Source organism: Calypte anna, chromosome 3, assembly GCF_003957555.1.
Source record: "Calypte anna isolate BGI_N300 chromosome 3, bCalAnn1_v1.p, whole genome shotgun sequence".
NCBI classification, from domain to species: domain Eukaryota; kingdom Metazoa; phylum Chordata; class Aves; order Apodiformes; family Trochilidae; genus Calypte; species Calypte anna.
This window is the reverse complement of record NC_044246.1, coordinates 23,041,408-23,067,528: the sequence shown is the minus strand read 5'-3', so window position 1 is coordinate 23,067,528 and position 26,121 is coordinate 23,041,408. Positions and strand designations below refer to the sequence as shown.

The 26,121-nt window shown below is 38.8% G+C and overlaps 1 protein-coding gene across 7 annotated transcripts in view; it reads right to left on the bottom strand.

Annotated features, from left to right (window-relative positions):
- The window catches only part of RPS6KC1 (ribosomal protein S6 kinase C1), an 87,741-nt gene that overhangs the window by 34,220 nt on the left and 27,400 nt on the right, over positions 1-26,121 (bottom strand). For all 7 annotated transcript variants that reach the window (XM_030447067.1, XM_030447061.1, XM_030447065.1 and 4 more), the window contains 2 exons: positions 14,216-14,334; positions 8,201-8,293 (listed from right to left, as the gene is read on the bottom strand). In XM_030447067.1, coding sequence (XP_030302927.1) covers positions 8,201-8,293; positions 14,216-14,334 — 212 coding nt within the window. The remainder of the gene's footprint in view (positions 1-8,200; positions 8,294-14,215; positions 14,335-26,121) is intronic.

Here is a 26,121-nt window from a genome sequence, read left to right as displayed (position 1 = left end):
GCCCTCACCCTATAAGACATATATACTTATAGAATGACTATCCCTAACAGGAATAAAGCAGACAACAGGTCCCTTTAGGGCTAGGTTCATCTGTTGGTATATTACAACATTAAAAAGGAAAGCAGCAGCTACATTTTTAGAACTGTAATAACAACAAATAATATTTGTGTGACTTTGAGGTTAACTACCTAGATGAACTAATCAGTCTTACTAACCAGCTTCTTTCTTCTTCCTTCCCATCAAGCATCACACCTTCCCTCGATGATGATCATCTACAGTTTCACTGCATTTTGTGGAAAATTATTTCTTTGCTGATTCAATACTGACCTTTCTGCAAGACTGTTTGCTTCACAAGGGACTTCAAAAAGCCCAGGAAGAATCATTAAGGAACTTTAAAAATTCATTTGGTGATTGTGAATGTGGCCCTGGCAGACTACTTTTACATGGGCCCACCAAACCAAATATCTGCTTCAAGGAGAAGTACACTTCATGAATATTACAAAATAGTGTTTCAAACAGATTCACTTAAATAATTAAAGGACCAAATGAATTAATAAATCACTATCAGAAAACTGACATTTCAGGAAGTGATAAAACCGGGAAACACAGTCACAATTATATTTGCTCGACTTTTTATCACACATTCAGAAAGGAGAAAGGTGAGCAGCTCTTGGATGCACTACCAAGGCTTCTGCAGAAGAGTCTAGCAGTGACCCTGCCATTGACACAGCTGCCAACTTATTCTCCCCACCTCATGCTTTACAGACAATTTCTGGATAGAAATGCTGTCTCAACAAGCCCCTCTTGTTTGTATTCCTACATACTTCTGCCCCATTGCAATGGGGAGTGTTAGCAGTTAGTAACTATTATAAAATTTATTTTTAAAATGCAAAGTGAAAATGGTAGAATGGGATAAAACAGGATACCACATAGCATTCCCTACTGCCTAACTCTGTCCTTCAGAGCAGATCTCACAGAGATGCTTGTGTTAGACCAGGCTGTTCCTTGCTTTCATAACCTGATGAAACCTGTTTCATTGATGATGACAACTGTGTAACTCATAATATTTAATACCTCCAAACAATGATCTGTCAGCTGTAACACACTGAGCATCCTGTCTCGGAGAGCAGGGAGAAAAACACACAGCAGGACATTCCTGGGCACTGAGCAACTAGGATGTCACACAGAAAGAGACAAGGCAAAATCCTATTTGTATTACCAACGTGCAGAGAGAGTCAGAGTCTACATATCCAACTGGCTCTTGCTGTATCATTGCTTACTCATTCTTTCTTTACTTTTCTGCATTGATAGCTGATGACAATCTCAATATTACCAAAACCACTGATAGGCAAATAGCAATTGCCACAAATAAATATCTAATGTAAGGAAGTGTATTCAGAAGCACAGACACCCCTATGTGATACTTGTGCTCACAATTATATCACAAAACACAATTAAATACAGCAGCATCTCATGACAGCATCTCAGTAAAGTGGCAGATAGCATTAACGCTCTGTGATGCCAAAGAGGATTTTTTACTCATGATTTTATTTTTTTTTCTAAGTCAAGGGTTAATTCTGATGCTGACAGCAGCTACTTAAAAAAATTAGCTTCTTAGATTTGATTTACAGTGTATTCAACAGCTTAGTGGAAAATAAATTAAATTAAATTAAATATAGTAGGTACAATTAATTGGAGAAAAATAAAATAAAACCTGCCTGGTAAATAACCATAGTCTAGCTTTAAGAAAACAGCTAATTTTAGGATCCTTTGGATGCACAAAAATTAGCAAATGTGTCAGTATGCTAATTTTTTTCTTAATTAAAGATATTTCTGCAGTAAAAGCTCTTTCATTTGCACTACTGATTCTTCATCAAACGTTAAGTTTCCAACTTAACACCAGCATAGCCGGTGGCAGCCTGAAGGTTTACCATCTGCTGCCACCCAAAGTCACGGTGGCCACCTTCAGAACATATGCATCAAAGCCCTGAGATAAGAGACTGAAGGAATACTGCAGAAGTCAGCATAAGGGGAATCACAAACCCAGAGGCAGGCAACAGGCAAGTCACCAGGAAAAAAGAATGTGGTGAACCATTAGTCACCCTACCAAGCACCCAACCAAGGTCACAGGGGACACTACTGGAAGAACTAAGGACTGCTCTAAATGCACTGCGGTGGCTTTAACATAAATGCAGTCCCCCATCACACTGCAGAGGTTTGCTTAACCAGCCCCCCCTTTTCTTTTCTGGGTTTTTCCCTCTCCCCTAACCTAGTAACTAATACTGATTTTTTTTCCAGACTCCGCACTTTCGGGACATGGCACAGAACATACCTGTGTTGTTTATTTACTTGGGCAGGTTTTAATACTGATCAAAATAAACAACCCAAAATATGTTTGTTTACAAACATATGGCTTTGAGATCATTAGCATGGGTTGGAAAATAGCTGATGATTAATCAGAGAAAATGGAATAGGTTTTCTTACAGCAGTACCAGATAGCTGAAGGGATTTGAAGACACACCAGAGTCCAGGGATTACTTTAAAACCAGCCCCTTTTTGCTATTAGATTGCCATTCTACACGATAAACACATCATGTAACATCACCACTAGTGGACCATCTATTAATTCTGGCCCTTTATCTCCGAAACAAATGCACCTTTAATAGGATTCTCTATCAAAAGTCCTACTAACTTGAGGATGTGTCAGGTAATCACCTAGGATTTTTCTCCTTGCATTTATCTCACCAGTTGGAAAATCCCGTGTCAGGTAGAGAAAGGCAACTAGGAAGGGGACAAGCAGGTCCAAGTGTGGCTCTTTGGCACTTCAAGAAAACCTCAGCAGGGGCTGGAGCATGGCTGGGTGCTGCACTCAGGGCATGGCTGTGGTGATGAGGCAGAAGCAGGGGTGCAGTTCCCACCACTCTCCCCACTTGTGCCTCAGCTGGTGTCAAGGCTACCAAGATTAAAAGATCCACTTAAAATAGATTCATTCTTGTCACTTTTCAGATTACACCACCCAGACTCTTGCTCATCTCCCCGTTGTTATAAAAAGAGATTACATTTGGCTAGCATGTATGAAAAATGTGATTATTGCTTATCCTTATACCTGAGCAATATGAATTATCTTCAGTTTGCAATTATTCCTCCTTTCAAACCATTATTCTAAGCAACTTACAGCCCATATATTCTATGACTTGTAATAATAGTGTACTTAAAAGACAAACGGTGCAGCTTTAAATAATCCAAATGCTAAGAAAGCAGCATATATTCAAATTAATTTTATTTTTTTTTTGTAGGCTGGAAAGAGAGAGGAAAGTACACTTTCTTGGAGTAAATTGAAAACCAGCCAATAAATGTCAACTAGTGAACTATTAACCTAAAAAGCATATCAGGCAGGTTACACTAAAGAATAGAGTTTACAATATGAAATGCTACAAGGCATCACTGAGTAATTTCTAAGAATAATTACTAAGTAACTTAGTAATATTCAGAAAGACAAACACAAATGCAGTTTAACAGAAAATATCTCTCTAAATTTTTTTGTTTTCCTGGAGGCTGGAAGATATGTATAGTTCTGCCTGTACTGGAATACTTAGCACTTCAGTTTTTATTTTATAAAGGGAAGGGCAAAAGTTGTGTTACTTTACTCAGTCTTAGGATTGTTTCATGTCAGATGAAAAAAAAAAAGGGGGAACTAAAGTAAAAAGAAATTTTAGTGAGAAAAACAAGAAAGAAGGTAGAGAAAAACTAAGGCTTAGAACAACAAAACACTCAGAATTGTTCAGACTGGTATGAATGAATAAATTGAAAGATTTCAGAAAAACAAGTGGCAGGTGTTCGAGGGCAGGGAAGAAGAGAGAGGACTCTTTCTAGCTGGGAGAAAGATCAGGTTTTAAAGTTGAGTAAGCTTTGTGACTGGGGCTTCAAACACGGCTGTAGTTTAGGAATAATCCTGCAGCTGTAAGGAAAGGAAGGTAGCAAGCCAAGAAATCACTTTTGACAACAGCTCTGTAGTTGATTTGATTTTGTTGAACTTGGCAAACCACTTAAGAAACTAAAGGACTATCAAAATATAAAACAAGCTCTTAAGAGTTTCTTTATTTGTATTAATAGGTACTGTTATATAGTTTCAGATTTTATAGCAGTTTCAGATTTTTAACCATTTTTGCCACTGCTATTTTCCATTATGCCATGTTTGGAAAAGGAAAGCTTGCTACTCAGCTGAATTAATTTTAACATGTTTTCAGGCAGTTTTCTTTTCTAAGCATTGTAATGAAACAAGAGGGAATGTCTGAACTCAATCATGCTGTTTATATGCTCCCTTTCCCCCACACCTCTTATGTACACACACTCATTCAAATCCATTAGATGATCTCAAGACACTTGGCAGTGTGCACCTGAGAGCCAGATGAGAGAAAACATCTGCTATGGTCAACTGAATTTCACAACTGCAACAGTCTTCATCCTCACCTCAAAACAAAATGCCAAATATTTAAATTTCTAAAAGACACTAATGCATGCACAGCACACACACATTGCCATAAAAAGAGCCCCTTTTCCCCATCCTTTGATTAAACTCCATTAAAACTAACCACAACCAGTTTGAATTCAACTATAGGTCTGCAGATTATGCATGCAAACTTGACATTCATTCTAGATATTTCTGCCTTTTGGCACTTTGACTTGTCAACTAAACAAGTAGTAACCATACTTTCTAACAATTAATAGTACTGATTTGGTTCTTCTGTGTATTTCTAAGATCAATTAACCAAAACTTACTACAATCAGGGCTATAACTTCTCACAATACCACAACAGCCACAAAAGGCAAACTCAAATGTACAGACATCTGCAGGACATCTGCAGAACTGACCACCGTCACACCAGTGCCCATACAATGTGGCTTGATAAGGGACCAGAGGAGGGGACAGAAAGACATGAATACAGTCATTGGTTACAGATGCATAGCTATTACTTAATGCACTCTGCTTTCAAGATGAATTTTTAAATCAAATTAATCTAAATAACGGAGAGTTCCGAAGAATAAGAAATTGGGTTTGAAACAGCATTGTATCCAGCAGCACCATAAGAGCCATTTCTTCAGGGGCCAGCTGAAGCTTCAAAGGAAAGATTTGCCTAGGGCAGAAACAGCACAGAACTTGCAACCTTGCTTTTTAATTAGGCAAATTTTGAAAGCAAAAATCTTTGCTATTTCAAAAGATTTTCTACTTTAAGGTACCTGAGCTGAGGAGTGATAATTCTTGGTTGTGATAATGATAGCTAAACTATTTACAACATGAGCTTTGCTGCCCAATCAGCAGCACCTCAGAGTCTACAACATTTTCAGGACAAACTTCAACTTTATAATTAGATTTGACTTCTATTTTCAGAAATCTACTCACAGGTAGACTCTTTCTATAATAAAAACATAAAACACCTGCAAACACTATCTAGTTAACCTTTGATGCCATGTAATAAGCAAACACAGGAGCAGCAGAATTCAAGAAACCTCACTCCCTCAGGAAAAGTGCAGGTCCTCTTGAGTCTATTAAAATAGTTGGATTTATACCACAGCCTTTGCATGAAACAGAAGGATGACACGCAAGGTACAGATATGGTGATTCTGTGAATTTTTGCAATATTTTAAGGATTTCAGTAATGCTAAGCTCTCTAACACTCTCAGATTCTGCAGAAAAAGGGCAACATAAAAAAAAATATTCAGGTGACAAGGAAGGTGGAAAGGTAGAAATAAAGGGAAAGATAGCACATTGGGAATAAGGTAGGCTAAAATTAAATACCTAATTATTTTGCCTAGCCTAAAATAGTTTGAAAAATTCAGAGTTTCAGGTAGAAACAAGCATCTTGTCTGTGAAAATTAAGCCAACACTTCAGGAGGCTTTAAAAGATGAACAAAAAGTAAAATTACTCTAAAGGAAGGCACTGAACCTTTCAGCATTTGACAGAGTGCAGGTTAACAGCTGTTTTTCTTGAGGCAGCACTGCAGCAGGCAGACACCACCCTGGGCTTCAAGTGGCAGTGGGAGAAGTCTACACAACAACCACCACAATTTTTAAGTCAGTGCATTTAAACTGGTCTTGCACAGGATTATCGAGACATCAGTAAAAATGCCAGTGGCTCATTACTATCCACGAACCCATTTTCTGCTGAAACCAAAGCAGCTATCTCGTGGTTAGAATGGAGAATACTTTCAGGCAAAATTCTGTGTGATGCTAAATCAATAACATACTTGTGCCCAAAAGCATGGGATCTTCAAAAAACCTCCTTGGCTTCAGCAGGGATACTTGCACATCTATTTGGATTTCTCAATGACGTGAGCCTTAGGGCACAGACAAGCAGAGAAGGAGGCAATAAACAACGATGGTGAGGAAGGAAGATGGTGGATTAAACCAAAGGCATGGGCATTGTCTCCAGCACCAAGGTCCATATGCACACTTCTGCTTCATGTTCACATGGATGTTGTGTATGCCTTATAATCCCAAATAAAACAGGCTCTGAACATCTGGGCTTAGAACATTTTTTGATTTTGATTGCCTCACATCTTTATAAACATTTAAGAATATAAAGAAAGACAACACATTCAGAATAAGATTCGAGTTCATAATAAGGAGAATCTGGAAGCAGGTATGGAGAGTGCAAAGACACCTGAAAGAATATTGCTTCCTTTGTCATACAATAATTAAACATTAATTCTGACCCCTGTGATCCTGTTTACACATGAGCATACCAGCTGTATGCACGGACCTGTTACTCCTCATGCACATCTCCAGCAATAAGATCTTGTATTTCTGTCATCACCAGAACCCTGATTCTTCCCAGCTCTGCCTCTAAGATCTGGACACATTTAGCTCACACCTTGGACACTTATTAGAGTTGTGCTCAGAGAGATCTAGGAGATTTGATAACACCATCTACTCTTTATCTACTCTGATAAGCACCTCCTCCAGTTACTGCTCATTATTCTTATAGAAGAATAAAGGTAACAAAAAGGTCTTCCTTTGTTTATTTCCAACATTTCTGCAGATTAATTCTCAAAGTCCATGCCCCCTGCATCCATTTAGTACCTGCTAATCCAACAGATAGGTGCTCTTTCCTACTGGTCTCTCTGATACATGTAAAGAGTGGAACACAGCCCAAATTGTGTACTTAAAACTGAGGAAGATACAATGAGATCAGACCTGAGAAAAGCTTGTATGACATAAAAAAACCCTAATGTACATAGCCCTTGAGGAGAAGTTATAAACTTATACACATAATTACAACAAAACAGGAAAAGACAAACAAAAATCTACTCAGTTAGTTTCAGTTCAACAAGAAAATAAACCAAGAAATTCAGACTGTAAGTGACCAGCTACAGATTTTCTAATGCACGTGACAAATGCATAAATTGACCATGCATCAGTACTTCATATAGAAAATAGGGATTACAGAAGGAACTATGAAAAAGCACAAGGGAATTGGCATGGTAAAAAGGAAATGAGCCTTTACAGTCTGCAACAGCTTACACATCGTTGAATACTAGGTCATCTTAAAAGTATTTATAATACATCATCTTAAAGGTATTTGGTGTAGTGATAACTAACTAGCATTATCAAAACAAGGCAGCAATTCTTCTGGTCTCTTAATTAGGCTTGCAAAAAAATCCATATGGTCCTTTGCTGTTTACAGAGCAGTATTACACTAGGATTTTGGAACACATGATTTGTATGACTCAAAAATAACATTGGCTTCATAACTGAATCTCTGTCTTTGCTCAGGATTTCAGTTCCAAATTCTGAGAAGAATAGCCATGTGTCCCCCAAGTCCCCATTTCAAATGACAATAGTAGGAATTTTTACCATTCTATATTTCAAGTAACAACCAGTTTATTCAACGGAAAACATATCTCCTCGTCCTTACCCCAGTATTGTAACCATGACTTCGTTTTTGAAAAACAGGCCTCATCCTACTGAATGCCACCAAACATCTACCTTATTCCATGGCTCAGATATATTTTGCATGACCTTACATGAATTGCTTAGATAAAAGCCTTTTTTCTTCTACTTTTGTTATTTTAAAGTGCAGATGCATTTGAGTCATTTTCCCCTTTTGTTTCATATCCTTAAGATCCACAGCTTCAAAGACAAAATGTCAGCATGCAGTCGATTTATGACTGAACTCTTGAAGAGACACTGAAGAATTACCTTGTCAATCACCCCAAGGACTCTGAAGGCCTTCAGTTCCTCGGCAGGGCTCCTTAGGTTCCAAGAGGGCCTTGAACTTAGTGATCCTGGAGGCTAATGGAAGATATCAAAGATTATACATCAATCAGGGTGGTACTTGAAGGAAGACTGCCTGCTGAAGCAAATGCCAGGCCGAAGGAAACTAAATTTATCATAAATCAGAGAGAGTGAAGATGAAAGGAGAAGTTTGCTGTTTGTCCTTAGTTGAAGGGAAAAAAAACAACTTGCAAGTAAATAAAAATCAAGTTAACATTGAAAGAAAAAATTTTAAAAGAAAAAATAATGCATTTTTATACTCTTCATGCTTAATGGAACCTGGCAATCAATTACTCAATTTTTACCCCATCACAATAATCAATCAAAGCCTTACAGGTATTCTGGATACAAAATAATTCAGAGGTCACTGAGGAGGAGAAAGCAAATTAGAGGCTTTTTAAAGTTGAAGAACACAAACTGCAGAATTATAAGCAGGGTTCTCTTGCTCTCTGGTGATCTTTATGAAATGCTTTTAATAAAAAGGTACGCAACAGAAATTATTCCTGAAACTGCCCGAAAAAAAGGTAGCTACCTATGTATCATTAATCTAGAAATTAACACCATAGCAAAAGAACTGGCAGGTGCTAATTATTGAAATAGTTATTGTGCATACATTTTTGTCCCTGCAACATTTTTTATTTTCACAGGGCAAACTCAAAGCTTGTATGTCACAGGAGGGAATAATGTTTCAACTGGAAGTCTTCTGGGACAAAGATCAACTTCTTAAGCATCACATATACCTCTGGCACATTAACAATCATTTTCAGAAGTTTCTAATTGCCAGCAGAGAGAATTCATTAGATTGTCCTCCAAAAATTCAGCATGCAGATTCTGCTAGAACCGCAGACCTGGATCTCTTCCTCATAAATAAGATAACTTCATTTGCAGACTTGTTGCATGCCAAATGCCTTTTAAGAATAAACTGTACACTCAGTTGTAAAAGAGGAAGATGAAACTTCTTGATTTTGGGGCTTTTAAGAGGGAGATGCTGTGTATATAATTTGTCAGCATCCTGAGGCAATATTTTAACAAATATGTCACAAAGGATAACTGCTAGTAAGTAATTATGCTGTGGATGAAAGAAGGAGAGTAACACAAAGTCAAAAGCTTCCTTTGCCTTTTGAAATAAGGCAATTATATTCTAAAGAAAATGGCAGGCTATCTCTGCCTGCAGAAGGCCTTCAGCAGCCTGTCCAAACACTCAGCATGCTGCTCAGCTATCCCAGGGTCTTCTCTCTTGTGCCAAGGCCCTGTACATTTTGAAACTATTTCCCTGACTATGCTCTGAGCTGCACAGATGGAGTTATCTGACTTAGTATTGGTATCACCAGTCCTTCCCCCCCCCCTTTGGCTATTGTGTGCTGATTTCAAGTAGAAAAGGAGGAGCTGATTGTGATTCTAGCCTCTGCAAAGACCCAGCAGTCTGCAGCCTTCAGAAGGCTCCAGTTTTGCAAGCAACAAATGAAACGTGGCAATAGTTCTTGCCTCAGCTTTGGCATTGCTGTCAGCAGTTATAAGAATATGGGGAAAAAGAGAGATATACAACCAGCCTAGCAAGAGGAAGAGCCTCTCACATGAACCTTATTTAAGGCAAGAGCAGTATCCCTAGCCCAGGAGACACAAACACTACTTCATGGGAAATCATTTTACTGCTGGTCCTTCCACCTTTTACAGCAGTCACCACAGGAACTTGGGATTAAAAAAAAGAGCATTTTCACAAACACAGAGTAGAGCTGCACATCAACATTTGGTCTCCCCTCATCATTTAGAGATTTGTGTCTGATGACCTCGGTAAATATTCACCTAAATATTCATGGCCAGAACCAAAACTGCAGCATGGAAATGCCCAAGTTTTAAGCAGATACTGCTGGCCTGAGGTGCAAAGCTCCACACCATGGATGTGAAAGAGCTTCCAGCTCTCCTGGTCTGGCAGAACATCCTGGCCTTTGCCTCACACTGCACCAGGAGAAAGCAAAGTTGCATTTGTGCATGAAGCTCAACCAGACAGTGCTATGGTATGACTCAGAAGGTCCCCAGTGATAGCCAGCCAAGGACTGCATCTTCCCTGAAGCCAGAACACACCTGAGATGAGACCTCAGAAACCTTAAGACTGAATTTATTATTTTATGTTGGAGCTTGTTTTCTTTATATTTAATATAGTTTTCATGCACATCTAGTGAGAATTCCAGGAAGTAAAATACATTAAGAAAAACATGAAGAATGAAGACTGCTTTTCCTGCTTGAGTATCATGCTTGCATTCACCTCTTGTAACTAAATTGCTTTGAAAATCAAAAATAATTGACATTTTAGAAGACAAAACCTTCTATGATGGTGCAAAAAGAAACTATTTCAAAGAGTGTATTTCAAAATGCACATTATAAAATACTAAAAAATTTAAAATGGGCTTGTACTTGTGGCTGTGCTGGGCCTTGCAGCTGACAGCTATGTACGACTGCAGCTTTCTGACAGTCAGTCCAGTGTGACACTGCTGCTGCAGCTCCCACTCAGGCTTGGAAGTGACTCCCCAGAGATGCTATTTATAAAGGGAAGAGGAGAAAATACGGCTTGAAAACCTAAAAAATAGCCGCCTGCTGCTGCTGCAGCTACATAGCATTCTTGAGCACTGCTGTTGAGAAGATCCTTGAAGCTGCTGTGCTGTGCCAAAAGGGGAAGAGAAGGACAGCCTTTGATGCTGCAGTTTGTTTTTCCAGAAGGTCTACATGTCTGTTTACAACTTCCAGAAGCTGTCTCCACATCTTTTACTTCTACAGGTCACTGCAAAGCTTTTCTCAGTGTTTACAAGACCCTGTCAAGTGAGTTCCCAGTTCACGGTCAGTCACAGTTGCGTCAGTTCCCTGTGCTTCCAGAAATCTTCCATCCATCCTTAAGCCTTCTACCCATAACCTTTTTTTAACAGTGCCAAGGGCTCTCCAAACTCCTCTTGTGCTCTTCTCTTCACCACTTGTCAGCAGCAGGGTGGTTGCTAAGGATGCTATCCTTGAGGGCCACACTGTTGGCTTTTTATTGAGGTAAGAAAAGTAACTAACTACTATTGTTCTCTGTTTGGTTTCCATGGCATCGAAGATAATTTTGCTTCTCAGTGCTGAAACACCAGGCCTTTACCTCTAGGGACACCTAGTCTTTGAAGAGGCAAGGGCCTGGCATTTCAAGTTGCAGAAGAATGGCTTGCTTCCTTCTGCCACAGGCCCCCAGAGAACAGCCCCTCTTCTTTACCTTCATGCAGCATTCAGACAGCAAATGGCTGACTTGGAGTATGTTTAGCAGACAGTCTTTTGAGGCTGCTGCACATGGCTAAGAACACAGACAGCACACTGGGACTCTAAGAAGCCAAGGGGTGAAGGACAATAACTGTACTGCACTTAAAAGCTTATCCCCTCTCCCAATTAAGTTCCCTGCACAGAACCAGGTTTCCCATAACAAAACCACACTGCCAATCGTAATATCAGGCACAGTTACTTCCAGGGTACAGTATCTGTCCATTGTTTGCTTGCAAACCTATTCCAGTTGTATGGTTCAAACTGTATTGGGCTACCAGGTGTAGCAGCACTTGGCCACGCTTCTAGGAGAGGCTTCCTCCATGTGCAGTGGCTTCTCTCAGAGACTTGTGTCCCTCCAGCACAGGAGATTTGATGAGAGACCTCTTTACAGATCCATGTGGGCAAAGAAGGCACATTGTACAGCATTATTTAAACATAAACATTTATAACCTATCCAAGAACCAGCATTTGAACAAGGGATGCTATTGGCCAGCACGATGTACACTAGTGGGAGGTGCCAGTGTTAAGAGACCAACCTTTCCCAAGCATGACCAATGGCATGTAAATAGTTTATACTTCAAGCTGGGGTGAAGTGCCAGTGCAAGGAGACACACACATTAATCTTGTGCACTATAGTCTAAATTTCTTCAGGAGAAGGACACAAAGTATCTGTATGTTTCCATCAGTATCCCCCAAGAATCACTCTGGATATAGATGGACTTCATTTCAGTGCCCACTACTGCTGTCTGCATGGGGTGGGATAATTCAAGTAAACTCCAATATAAAACAGTAAAAACAATAAGCAATAACTAAAGCGTATTAAGTCAGGTCTGCTCAGCAACCAATGTGCAGAAACAGTCACACTCCTTACTTTCCTAAGACAAGGCACAGAGCATGCCAATTTTTCTTGGTTCCCACCACAAGCCTCAGGAGTTAAGTCTGTCTCCCATCTAACTTTCAGCTATCAACTCAAAGACAAGATTTTCCTCACCACAACCATCATAAACCACCAGCACCACCTGCCCTTGATGCCAGCAAATTCCACAGCTCTAAAATAGAGCCAAATTTATGCATTACAAGGAGCAGCAAATAAGGAATATTAAAATATACAGAAATACTTTGGTAAAACAAGGCCAAATTATGTAGACACAGCTTTTTTTTGTAAAAAGGAGGATAAGCCAGGTGCAAAGTTTCGCTTGTGCAAAGTCAGATTTGCCCTAAACTTGTCAAGTTTGAGTTTCAACAGAGAATAAGAACAGTTTTCTATTCTCACTTTTTTTTTCTTGTCTTATCCCAATTAATCCTGCTTTCCTTTGGATCTGCAAAGAATGTATGTGCCTTATTCAGTACAGCATAAAAGAGGAAATACTTTACCTCTCAAGTTCACATAGAAAAATGCAACCTATTTCTTCCTCCTTCCCAACGACAATTAGTTTTTAAACTTGTAAAAAGGTAAAAATAGGTTGTTCATAGGTTTTTTTTCTTGTTCTGCCGTTTCCAAACACACTGAGTTTTTCATTATATATAGATTCTTCCCCATTTTCAGGGGTGTTTGACCCAAAGAAAGACTACCTAGTAGGAGTTCATATCAGTCCAAAATACTAAATTGTTCAAAGTACAATTCATAGCAGCAGCAAGACTCCAAATCTCACAAAATATATCCCATTTGGAACGTCCTCAAAATTGTGCTTGTGGGCTCTCAACAGAAAAAAAAGCTACCCTTCAAAATCATTGTTTTTTGCTTTTTAATTTACTTATCAGGCAGCCGGATTTCATAAGGCTTCCTATTCTTGCAGCCGTGGTCTCCTTAAAGCATTTTTAGAACTCTGTAAAATAAGCAGCAATAATCTTCTGCCTCTTTTGTCCTCACTTGATATAAATGTAGGAAGTTGGTAACTTTTATAATTACTACAATAGGACAGTCATTGACAGTCACACATAGTTTAGCATGACTGCAGTAAAAGACAAAGGTAAGAACAGGTAAGTCCCAAATGAATTGGTTAGGGAAGGAAAAAGTAGAAATTTATTGAGGGTATTTTGGAACAAGCTTTGTTTGCCTTCTGTACAAGTACAGATAAGGGTGCATCTGCTTAAGAAGGTGGGAAATACTGCAGAAACTCCTTAAAAATCAAGAAGCAGCTGAGCACTCAAGCACATCCAAGAGAGGCATCTGAAAGGATCAGGAAGACTTTTTGCTCAATTAAGTACTTTGTGGGAAATTATTTTCATCCCCCTACCATGTGCTTGTCTCATTTCTGATACACTATTATGTGGTAGGCTAAAGAAACCAACAGCCTTTCTGCTCCCAAGCAATATTTTCATGGGAATGTTACACCCTATTGGGGTTTCTTTGCTTTACATTTAAATTCTTTAGCATGATCACAGATGTTCATCACAGATGTACATCTTTAACTGTGGGGTAGAGAAAAAAAACAGGCCTGGATAAAATCAAGCAGTCCTTTTAATACTATGAAATGCAACCAATAAAATCAGAAAATAACAGCAACTTAACAGTGATGTAACATCAAAATAGTTCCCAAGCTCCCTGAAAGAGAAAAATTGCATACAGTTTTTGGACTTGAAGCTCAAATATGCTTTGCTAAAAGACAGGAAAATTTAATTATACCAAATTCTGGTTCAGGTAAAAAAAATAAAGCTTACCATAGAAACAGATGTATCTTCAGAGGATTTAAGGTAGAGACTAGAAATTTTTTCTGCACGCATAAGGTATTCTGCAGTCTTCCTCTTCACTGCTTCTCGACGAGTTGGACTTGACTCACCTTAATTGAGAAAAAGAAAATTATTTTTTTAAATGGAGAGGTACTAAGAAATCAAAGCACGACTGCTTTACTTCTATATTTTTTGTTTCCTTTGGGTTATTCATATTCAAACCTACAGACATGCATCTTACAAAAAGCAAGTACTATGATCTCACAGTTCTAAAAAAATAATACTTTAAGCATTGCTGTAGACTAAGGTAAAGAAAAAGTCTTACCTTATTTTTCTGTGGTCTGGTATATGGTAAAATAAGCAAGAATTGAAACAAACCACTGACTCAAACATTGTACCCCACCCAAAAAAAATGCAACTGGGGAAGACATGATAAGACATTTACAGCAAAACAATGAAGAATCCTGGTTTTTTGCTATGTTTCTAATACTGGTTTTCCTAAGGATAAAAGTCAAGACTGTTTGTAGAAAAAGGCAACAGGAGAGACACCAAGAACCCTTGCCCACAACTTCCTGATGCTACCTGCTCCTTGCCTGTTGGCTTGGGGTGACACAGGAAGAAATGGAGAAGTGCTTGAACCAACTGCTCCACTTCGATGTTGGCTGAACATCCTTTGTGTTAAAATTAATCTATCCAAGCCCTTGCAAGAGGTGAGAATCCTGTGATACCACACAAATTTTGTATTCACTCTACAACTTACAATTAAGGCATTCACATCATGAGCAGTATCTTGTTATGATAGACTGTTTATGATGATGACACCCAACCATTCAACCAACAAAGCGGAAAAGATTATGAGTTACAGTTGTTGTAACAAGGAACTGAGATTACTGTGATGAAAAAGAGTTTCAGACAACTGTCCCAGAGAAAGTCAGAGAAATAGCAGAGACTTCATATGGCCCTGACATGATGCCACCCAAGACTTGCAGAAACACAGCCTTGGCTGCCATGGGCTTCTGCACTGCCAGGTGCAAGCCAGCACCTCTTGCAAACAGTTGCTCAAACAGGTCAAGGAACTTCAAGGATATCTCCCTAACAGCTACTCAACATGAAAGACAAGGCAAGGAACATGAGAGGTAATAAATTAAACATGCAAATACACAAACCTTAACCAACAGCAGATAACAGAGACAATAACAAAGGCTAGAACTCATAAGACACTGATCAATGGCCCATGAAAGAAATCTCAGAGTGTAACCTTGAAGAAGTTTAACCAGAAACTTGGTAACTGATAAGGAAAAAAAAGAGCATTATTGTGGGTTATCAAGAATGAGTCTCATAAAAAAGAGAAAACTCTGAAGGAGAGCTTACTCTGCAAATGCTTGCATGCAAAACTTCCTGAAGGAAAGTTTCAAGGGGTATTGTGCCAACATGTAAGACATTGTGAAATGTTAAGAGGCAAGATTAAAGATGGGGAAAGGGAGAGGTCAAGATGGAGGTTGGGGGCAAGAGGGGAGGCAAAAGCATGAGAAAACAGAGATGGGAATTACATGGGCCAATTGTGAGTAAGCAGAATGCTGGTCCATACACTTGCACAAATGAGCCCTGTACCTGACCACCACTGTCTTACCTTATTGTTAAACTCTACTCCTCACTACCTTCTGCATAAGTGTGCTCACTGCTATCTGTGCATAAGATGTGCCAACAAACTTCAAGACAGATAAGCAGACAACTCAAGACAAAATGAGAGCTGGATCATGGAGCTGAGGGGCAGCTGCCAGAGAGACCTGAAGAGCAGGTCTTTCCTTGAGCAGCAACAGTTCAAAGGAGGATGGTCTATTCTCACTGTCTGTGGTTATGTAGGTGTCTCTTAAAGGAAATATCCTTCTGCTTGTGTCAAGATGTTTGTGATCAACCATGTCCACAGGGAGTACCTGCATACAGGTGCAAACCCCTCTGAGAAATTCACACTCAGCTGCACTACTGGTAGGATGCAAACAACAAGTCAGCTGCAGCCATGTCTCTCCAGCAGCTCAGAGCAGGAGGAATTGCTCAGATCCTTTAATCAGCCAGGTCTGGCTACCTTTAACACCATTTAAATAAAGGAGGACAAGCAGATTGTCTAATGGTTAAATCTTTCCAAAATACTTTGAAGATGGCAGATAATAATAAAAAACTAAGGACAAGGACTATTCAGAATTTTTGTGGAGAGTTCTTCTGCTGTAGGTTCTCAGAGCTGCTGTTTTACACCAGCCCCATGCAAGAGTGAAGCAAGCCTGACTTCACAGGAGAAATACTCCAACCCCCCAAAGATGATCAGAGGGCTGGAGCACCTCTCATATCAGGACAGGCTGAGAAAGTGGGGGCTGTTCAGCCTGGAGAACAGAAGACTCTAGGGAGATCTTAGTGCAGCCTTCCAGTATCTGCAGGGGCTACAGGAAAGCTGGAGAGGGAATTTTTACCTATGTAGAGATAGGGCAAGGGGTAATGGCTTTAAACTGGAAGAGGATAGATTTAAATTAGGCATTAGGAAGAAATTCTTTATTGTGAGGGTGGTGAGACACTGGCACAGGTTGCTCAGGGAGGCTGTAATTGCCCCCTTTCTGGAAGGGTTCAAGGTCAGGTTGGATGGGGCTTTGAGCAACCTGGTCTGCTGAGAGGTGTCCCTGCCTGTCCAGGGAGGTTGGAACCAGATGATATTTAAGGTGCCTTCCAACCCAAATCATTCTATGATTCTATGATTGCTCTTGCTTTGAACAATCCTTAGTCTCAGAGAGTGAAGAAGGCAGAGACTCTTTCCCATTTTATGTTGCCATGGTTATTTTGACTCTATTAAAATAAAGTATCCCCCTCCATTTCATATCATGACAACAAACTACCTAAACACACAGGACCATCTCACAGACTCCATCAAGAATAAGTGGAAGAGACTTCAGATCCCCTTCAAGCTCTGCTATAATGATCTGTCTTAAATCTTATTATCCACCTCCTCGAGGGAAAAGGGACTGTCAGCTCCTTGGACAGAGACACACAGCCCCGCTCTGCAAACACCTCGGAATACACTTGGTTTGGGGAAAAGCTGGACAGTCAGAAATTCATTGTATTTCAATGGACTGTCAATTTATTATGGATATGTAACAATTTCTTGGTAATTTCTCTCATTCTAAAGTTAGAGGGGATTTTGTACCAGGTCCAGCACATCCAATACCAGCCTACACTCAGTAGGATAAATGTGGGGAAATTTCCCTAGAGGAGACTGCCAGACTATTCCCATCTAGAATTAAAAAAAAAAAAAATAACAACACTCAATTGTTTGAACTTCAATTTGGCTTTATCAGGAAAGTATAGACATACAGGTTTTTATAAATGTGTGTTGCAATTTCTTGAAACATGACTAATGCTCTTGCTTTCATCTCTAAGTCTAATCTCGTGGCACCATAAAACTTCTTGTGCTGATCCACTGGTGATCACTTACATTCTCTTAGACTCACAAAGTGGAAGTTGCTCAGGGAAAATAATTCATCTGCACAGCAACAATAAACTTTGCAGCCACCACTTTGTTCAAGCAGACTGGTACTGGTAGAAAACTGCTAGGTTAGAGTCTAAGGCTATCATAAAAGTCAGCCTTACTGCTTAATTGTTAGTTATGTGTATTTAGTTGGGATGTTTATTGCCTTTTTTTCAATGCTTCAGTAATTTTACAGTAATTAACACAAACAAGCTGGGATGTCCCCTTAGAGCTGTCTTTGTTCTCCCTACTTTCACAAGACATTAATTTCAGTTTTCCTTCTACCTTTCCTTCCTGAGGAATTTGTTAAATAATATTTGCAAACTGTTCACTCATTAAAATCTTCAGCCACAAAAGATGATGTGGATTCAGAGAAAAACTCAACAATTTCTTGCATCTTATTTGTGAATAAGGTCCTTCAGCAGCTCAGTCTCTTACTACCGTACACAGGTGGATGTTTGAGAACTGGATGTATGAAAGTAATATTTTGGTTGTTTATTCTTTATATTATGAGATATATATAAAATATATATATTTTATAGTATATATAATTCTTTATTTTAAAAAATGGAAAAGCTATATTCCAACAGAAATTCTCATTTAAATAGCCAACATCTCGCAAAACAAGACATTACTAAAAAATAAATAAAAAAATAAAAGTACCCCATTAAACTAAAAATCTTTAGCACTTGTGCCAAATTTCAGGACACAAAACTCTTCACTTACAATCTAATAAATCACTAAAGCACAGTAATAGAACAAATCCTTATATCTGACAGATGCTAAGGTTGTGATGCAGAGCTTTATGCATTGTTTTCAAGGCAATAATGCATTTTGTTATGGGATAGTGTTTTTAGTTACATAAAATGTGTACACTTAAAATAATCCACTAATTTATTCCTACTTAAGATCTTTTGATTTAAACTCAGAATGAACATAGTGAGATCATATTTTCATTCTGTGCTTAGCCCACAACAATCTAAAGAGGTATCTCTCTTTAATTACAATTTAAACTTGAAAGGAATTTTTCTTTAAATGGCAGCAAACAGGAAATGTTTAAACTGTGTCAAAGCCTTTGATGAATCTTTACAACTGCTCATAAAAGATGATCCTGCTTAAAATAATATTGATTCTTCATTTATTTTCCTAGATAATAGAAGATTTACGTTTCATCTGATCAGGATCAAAGCTTCTCCCCCTCCTGATCACTGGGATTAAATCAGCAATGTCATTTTACGTGTTTTAAAACTACACTGCTAAAGGAAGATATAAAAGTGTAGCAAGGCTGATCATAGAGACCTTAGAATAAAAACCCCTCAAGATTCCCCATCTCTCTCCCTCTGCATTTGCTGCAGAGCAGCTGTGCCTCACACAGATTCACATGAATGAAAATATTAAGGGGAGAAACCACCCACTTAGTTTATTTTCCATATGACTTTCCTGTAATTATTTTGTAAACTGTTCACACAACAATATATAAAAACATCTGCAAAAACAGGTAATTAATGTGTCAAGCCAAACTAATGCATTTTTTATGGTGTCCATGCTTCGTCAACTGTAATTATAACTCTTTTTAAGCAAATGATGATGTGTTTGTTGCAATGTGCAAGTGGTTATTTTAGATGCTCTGTTTACTATTACTGAAAACAGAATATAAAAACTCTACAGCTACTTTGTTGCACACAGAAGCCTTCATCTATACAAGCACAAGCAGACTGCTCCATCATTTTCCAAAGGATTTGCCTATTTCAAAGAAATTAAAAAATCTTAAAATGAAAATTGGCTTTGGAAAGGCTGACCAGGCCACCCACTGACCAAAGTAACTGTAGCCAGGACATTAGGACAACAGCCAATGATTTAAAATTTGTTCTTTAATTTTTATTTCTAAGGATCTATCAACTACTATATATTTACAAAAGCAGACATTCGTAACAATATTCAAATTATCTTGAGGGTCTTACAGAAGAAAACCACAAATATAAGAATAATTGTGCACAATCTTTGTGACTTGTCTGCTTGTATTCCCATAGTCCATTGTCTTGAATTAAAAATACAGAGAAGCAGCATTTCCACAGAATATATACACAGGATAAGCATCTGGGAAAATAGCAATATTTTTGTTTGCCTTCTACTCAAAAGAGTCTTTGACTCACACCTCATGGTGCCTCAGAAGAGCACATACCTTTAAAAGATGAGCCAACTCAATGTTCAAGTGTGAAGTGTCCAGCTCAATGAACTGTTTACTCAGACATCGAATTATCTATAATTCTATTGCATAAGAAAATTATTAATTCTCAGGTATTACTAGGAAAAAGCTATTGAAAAGATCATACCAAACAAGCAAGCAAACAAACAAAAATCTGAGTGCTAAAGACCATGAAAAAAAATCAGTCCTTTCCCCCAAAAGATATGGGGTACTAACAGAATATGTCTCAGATGTTTGAGAAGTGGTCTCAAACTTGCTCTGGTCATTAACTATTCTCCTCCATAGATTTAGGATGAAGTAATGTGGAAGATGTGTATCTTACTGAATGGTAACAAAGACAGCTATGGTCATCATTTGTCGCTAAAAAACACAATATCCCATATACAGTAAACCACAGGCTATAGCACCCACCCAGAATTCTAGATATTCCTTCCTCCCTTCCTTTGTGTCTGACCACTTCCAAATCATCCCCAACTGGGTATTACAGATTTTCTGTCAGAAAAATTTGTCAAAAGATCATCAGTGCACTCCCTACCTAACAAGCTGCTTGACCAGGATGTGGATATTTCCAAAGAAGTAAGGCTAAAAAGTTGGCGTATTACTTGTCACAGCCCTCTATAACCTCCATATTCCAAATCTTCCTGCCTTTCTCTCAGAGTTACTAAAAATATATGTGGGCTGCCTTTATTTAAGAAGACATCAGAAGAGATTTGCTCCAGGAAGGAATGTCCTCTTGCAGAACAGGCTACAAGGAACTCGCGGGAGACTGCCTGTTGTGCTAACCCCAAACTCCACGTTCTTAACGATTTAAACAGTAAAACTTTCTCTAAATACTGAAATCTTCAATGAAACATTTATAATTGCCAAATCTAACAGCTATAATACCATTTTTTATTTTTAAAAGTTTCTTTATCTTCTTCACAGTCTTCCTGCACATATCACCCAGCTGGATTGCTGAATTTTTCAAAGAATTGCTCTCTATAAAAATGCAAGGGAGTAAGCCTTAAAAGATTTATTTCTTCTCACAATGAAAAGAGGTTTAGCAGCACCTTCCTTATTAGTGGGTAGCCCAGCTGTTATTTTTGCCTAATTGGTTCAAGAGGACCTCTGTTCTTCTTAGGGCAAACACTTCTTACATCATGTGAAGCAGACTCCTTTGTCCATATTAGCCAAACAAAAGCTCAGGCACACCGTAAGTGACAATGCAACTCATAATCCAGCACAGGTTTGTGACCACTTTGGACACAGTTTTATAACCCCAAAATTTATTTCAGGAAGGGGAAGGGCTGCTGATTTTGGCATGAGTCTCCACCGACTTCCACAGGAGAGTGGGTAACCTTTCATTTTCAAACAATTACTTAAGTGAAATGTGGCAGGTGCTGAGGTAGACAGACACCTCAGCATCAAGAAAAGATGCTACAGATTTTAGCAGCAGGTGGTAGTTTGGAATTGTGAAATAAGCCCACTAGCTCATGGTCTTTAGTATGATATGTATTATATTAATGATGAGTTCCTTTGGGGTGGTGGCCAAATTCTGCAGCTGAATAAGGACTATAAATATTAAAAAAACAAGACCAAGGTTAAGCCTATTGCGGTAAAACGAAGTGATCTTTTTTCCTCCATTTTGTTGTTTGTGTTTTTTTAAGCATTTTGAGAAAGTCAAAATTTATCAAAGTGCCCCACATTTGTCAGAGCTACTCTTTCTTAATATTTGAAGATTTAGTACAGTAATGTACTCTAGCAACCAAGAAGAAAACACACTTAAACCTCTCATGTTGGAGCGCAAATTTGTGACATTGATGAACATATAAGAATTTTTCTTGCAACTTTCCAGTGTGCTCACAACTACTGTGTCTGTATTTGAGACATCACCTTCACTGCAGGTTGTTCAAGACACTCACAGATCTTCACTTCCTGTAAAGTTATAAATTCTGCATCCTGTAGCAAATGTAAGGTAACACACTAGTGGCATAAACGTCTAGGTAAACACTTCTCTGGAAATAAAAAGCTGGTATATGTGTCAAAGTTAAGATTACATAGAAAAATGGGGTGGGTAGAATGTGTTTGAGTAACCAGGAAAGCAGGAGTCAGTAACACACAAAATGTTAAGAAACTTAACCTTCCACAAACAATAATCAAGAAACATCTGTTTATACAGAATGTCTTACATTAAATCTACAAGGTGGTGGGTTTTCATGTGCATTTGTGACTACCTGGAAGAAACTAAAAGCAATGGTTCAAGGAAAAGCTTGACTTCCTATCCATCTGCCAAAAGTTGGAGTCTTCAACTGCAAGGTATTTCACTGCAAGTGAATCTTGCAAGACAGACAGACAAGAAGAAGGACAGGTGACAACAGCAGGAGGTTCTCCAACACAAGCTCTACAGGAACAGGAGGAGAGCACTCTGACAGAGAAAAAAAACAAGTTACACAGACCACCACCACAGAAGATAGGAAATGGTTTCCCAAGTTCTCTGCACTCTTCCTTCCTAATTAAAAGCATGAGTCCAAATTACAATTAGAAATCACAAACACTCCTTGTTTCAGAGCAGAGGAAAGCCAGGCACACAGACAGGTGTATGCCTTGTGTGTGCCCTACCCCTTCCAGTAAGAACAAGTTAATGCAGTTCTTAGTATGAAGTATTACAGAAACAAAGTAAAAAGGAAACAAGATAGATGGAAAAACAACTATGAGATTCATCAGTCATAACAGTCTAATAGTACTCATATCTTTGTATTAAATATATCTCAAATGTACTTTTATATAGTACTGTGGGAAAATGGTATCTTTACATGAGCAGTTACTAAAATTTCCAAGACATAAGATCCAGAGGCAGGCTCTGTAGAGATCAACCCTATACAAGTCATTCTATACATCTCTAGAGCTAGAGAGGCTTTCCTAAGATACTGGAAAAAGAGGGAAAGGGGACAGGAAAATAAAAAGAGAGCATGTGAAAATAGAGAAGCTTTATATGCAAGAAGTTGGGAGGAAGTCAGAGCACTGACCATCATGCAACATCATGCCTTTAAACATATCTATGCATTTTTTCTATTTCAGCTAGTAATTTGCTCCAGTTCACCTACACTGCCCAAGACATTTGATTCTGCAGCCAGGGACTTCAATTTTTACACCTAAAGACAGAAGCAGCACTGTAACCTACATCAGACTGTTCTGTCTACACTTTATGCTGGAAGAAGTGTGGCAACCCTACTAGGTCTCCTAATGGGAGGCAGAAACCCTACACAGCAGCAGTCAAAAAGAAGACTAATGCAGTTAGCTGCAGCTAAGTGCTGGCTAACAACAGCTGAGATAAAAGGCTGTGCAGGCAGGTGAGATGTCTGTCAAAGAAGCTGGGCACAAGCAGCAACCTGGCAAGAAGCTGCTACGAGGACAGCTTCAGAAATCTTGGAAAGGTCAGGTCAACACCAAGACAATGCAGCTAGATAGCTGTGTCCTCCAGAAGACAGAGGAAAGAACAGGCTCTTTAAGGCTCACCTCATCATATATTTATTCATGCTTTGAACAGCCACATGCTAAGCAACTGCACTGAGAGTCATCTGCATCATACCCTACATATTGTTTTACAAGTGTTGATACAATTCACCTTTAAATGTATTGTAAGGCTCTAAGATGTGCAGCAGGTGCTGAAGCCCAGACCTTTATCAGCCTCTTGGTGCAGAGAAATCTCACAGTTTAAGTAGAACTTTGTCTTGATTATTCCTTTACACATCTGAATCTGGCTGTACTTAATACATTAACCAGCTTTACCATATTTCACTGGCACATACTATGTTCTACCACTTTGCCATGATGAAGTACCTAAACCAAATACTTTTGCATATGGAATAGCTTCACTCAGGGTGTTACTGCATCCTGCTTTCCTGATTACTCAAACACATTTCACTCAACCCATTCTTCTATGTAACTTTAAATTCATATGCTGACATTTTTTTTTCTAGAGAGGTGTTTACCTAGATATTTACACCACTGCTGCTTAATCATAGGCCTGCTACAGGATACAGAATCAGTAAGATCCATCATCTACTACACAGGGATGGATCCTATAGCATGAATCTGCTCTGAATGGTCTGAAGTGGGTTTGGAAGGTAACACCTCTCAGTTATGAACAGCTCATAGCTCATGTTAGTATGAGTTTCAGCATCACTGGCAGCAGTCAAATCAGATTATATTTTTTAGTAAACCCCAGTATTTCTAATGTCCTTTCTTAATCTAGCTGCTTGTCAACAGACAGGTCCTCTCACAAACATCTAAACTTCTGAAAAGAGCAGCTGGAGTTTCAAGGTTGAGTGAAGGAGTCGGAGGGAGAACTTTGTATGGTTGCTTTGAAATGGTCCCTACAGCATCCTCAGAGACCAATAGCAGGAAAGAGAGATATTTTTCAGCTCCTTTGGAAGGAAGTAGGGCAGGAAATTTTTTCTTCACTGGTTCCAGCCTCAGTGGACCATAAACCTAATACAGCAAATAAGATGAGTGATAATACAGAACAGGAGTACAGAGGTCTGAGATCAGGTGGGGGAGAATTACAGTTCCACCAGTCACTCTGCCATTAGATTTTTCCCTGTAGGGTCCAGCAAAGCTCTTACTGTTTCTCCACAGATGTCAGCTCACTCCCCAGCGCATCTTCTCAGAAGATAGGTTTGTTGTTTCTTCAAACACATTGCTCCAATCAGGCTCAGAAACTGCCTCAGAGATTGCTACTCTCGATGAGAAACACTACTCTGAGGACTTACCAAGTGAAAGGAATTTAAAATAGCTACCACACTATAATAGAAGTTGTCTTCAGAAGTGCCATTCAACAAACAAGCAAAGGTGCTTTTCACTCTGGAAACCAGAGACACACTCATGGAACAGCCACGGCTGTTCCCCTTTTCATGAAGTACTGTCATCTTGGCACTCTGTCAAGCATGCTCCTGTTTGCATCCCTGGCTCCATCACAAGTTCAAATCATAGCCCACCATAATCCCAGTAATTAGACACAAGTTGGTTTGTTTTCAGTATATCAAAAAATATCATCTAGTTGTCCAAAATATTCCCAGCATTTCATTGTACATGCATTTCTGGGCTAAAAGTCAAAGTCATTTTAGCAAGGTTCCAGTAATTTGTATAATTTTTGTTCCAGCTCTGTTTACTTAATAAAAATTAAAATAGTACAGAGCAGTGCAAAACTGACATTCGTGGTCTGCTTTTAAAAACACCAGCAGCTTATCTACAAGTTGTAGATGCCTAACAGAAAAAAGATAACTGCAAAGCAGCTTGTGGCTGCTGTGACTTAAGAGGCATCACATACTTCATGCAACAAGGTCTATGCTGTTTAGCTGAACCAGCCACCTAAATATTCATTGTTCTCAGCCACAGCTGCTACACACACAAAAACAAACACCTCAAATCTTTGACAAAGTAAAAGGATCATCTCCTTTTGAATGTTAATGTGTAACATGGAGCCTTGTGTGTAACAGACCAGCTGTGAACGTTTGCTCTCTAAACTACATGGAACAGATCTTGCACGTTTCTACACAGATCAGACTGACCATACTCTGAAGTATTCTTGCTTCCTCATGTGCTTGAAGTTACTGAAACCCAGCAGTAAGCAATAGTGTTAACTCTGTTTATCAGCACAGCTCAGGCTTGTCCAGATCCATAATGGATATAGCTTGATAAAGGTCAGAGTTGGAAAAAGAGGAGCAATTTATACAAACAGCAATCCCTAATTTATTAAAAAAAACCTTTTTCCATAATTTCAGCCACTTGGTCTACTTGTTTCTAAGATTAACTATGCCCTATACCAGAGCCAGGGAAAGGACTACTTTGCACAAAACACTGTTAACTTCCAGCCTAGAAGTTGGTGGCTTGCTATTGATTAGTCCATTTTTTCCATCACTAGCCCTGAAGCAATGTATTGACCTCAAAGTGCTCTGACATGCTAAGAAAACAAAGGAACAGCAATAATTGTGAGCCAAAGTTTCTGTCAGTTAGCATACTTAATATGCTTTAAAAGGCAGAAGATCTAAATTCTAGGTCTTAACTCCTGGAAAATTGTTTAACTATCCTACACAACCCTTACAGACCTGCCTCCCAAGATATCCAAGATCTCCAAAATTCTACACACTGCAATGCACAAAAAACACAAGAGGGACAGCAGAATCACTGCATATTCAGAGGAAA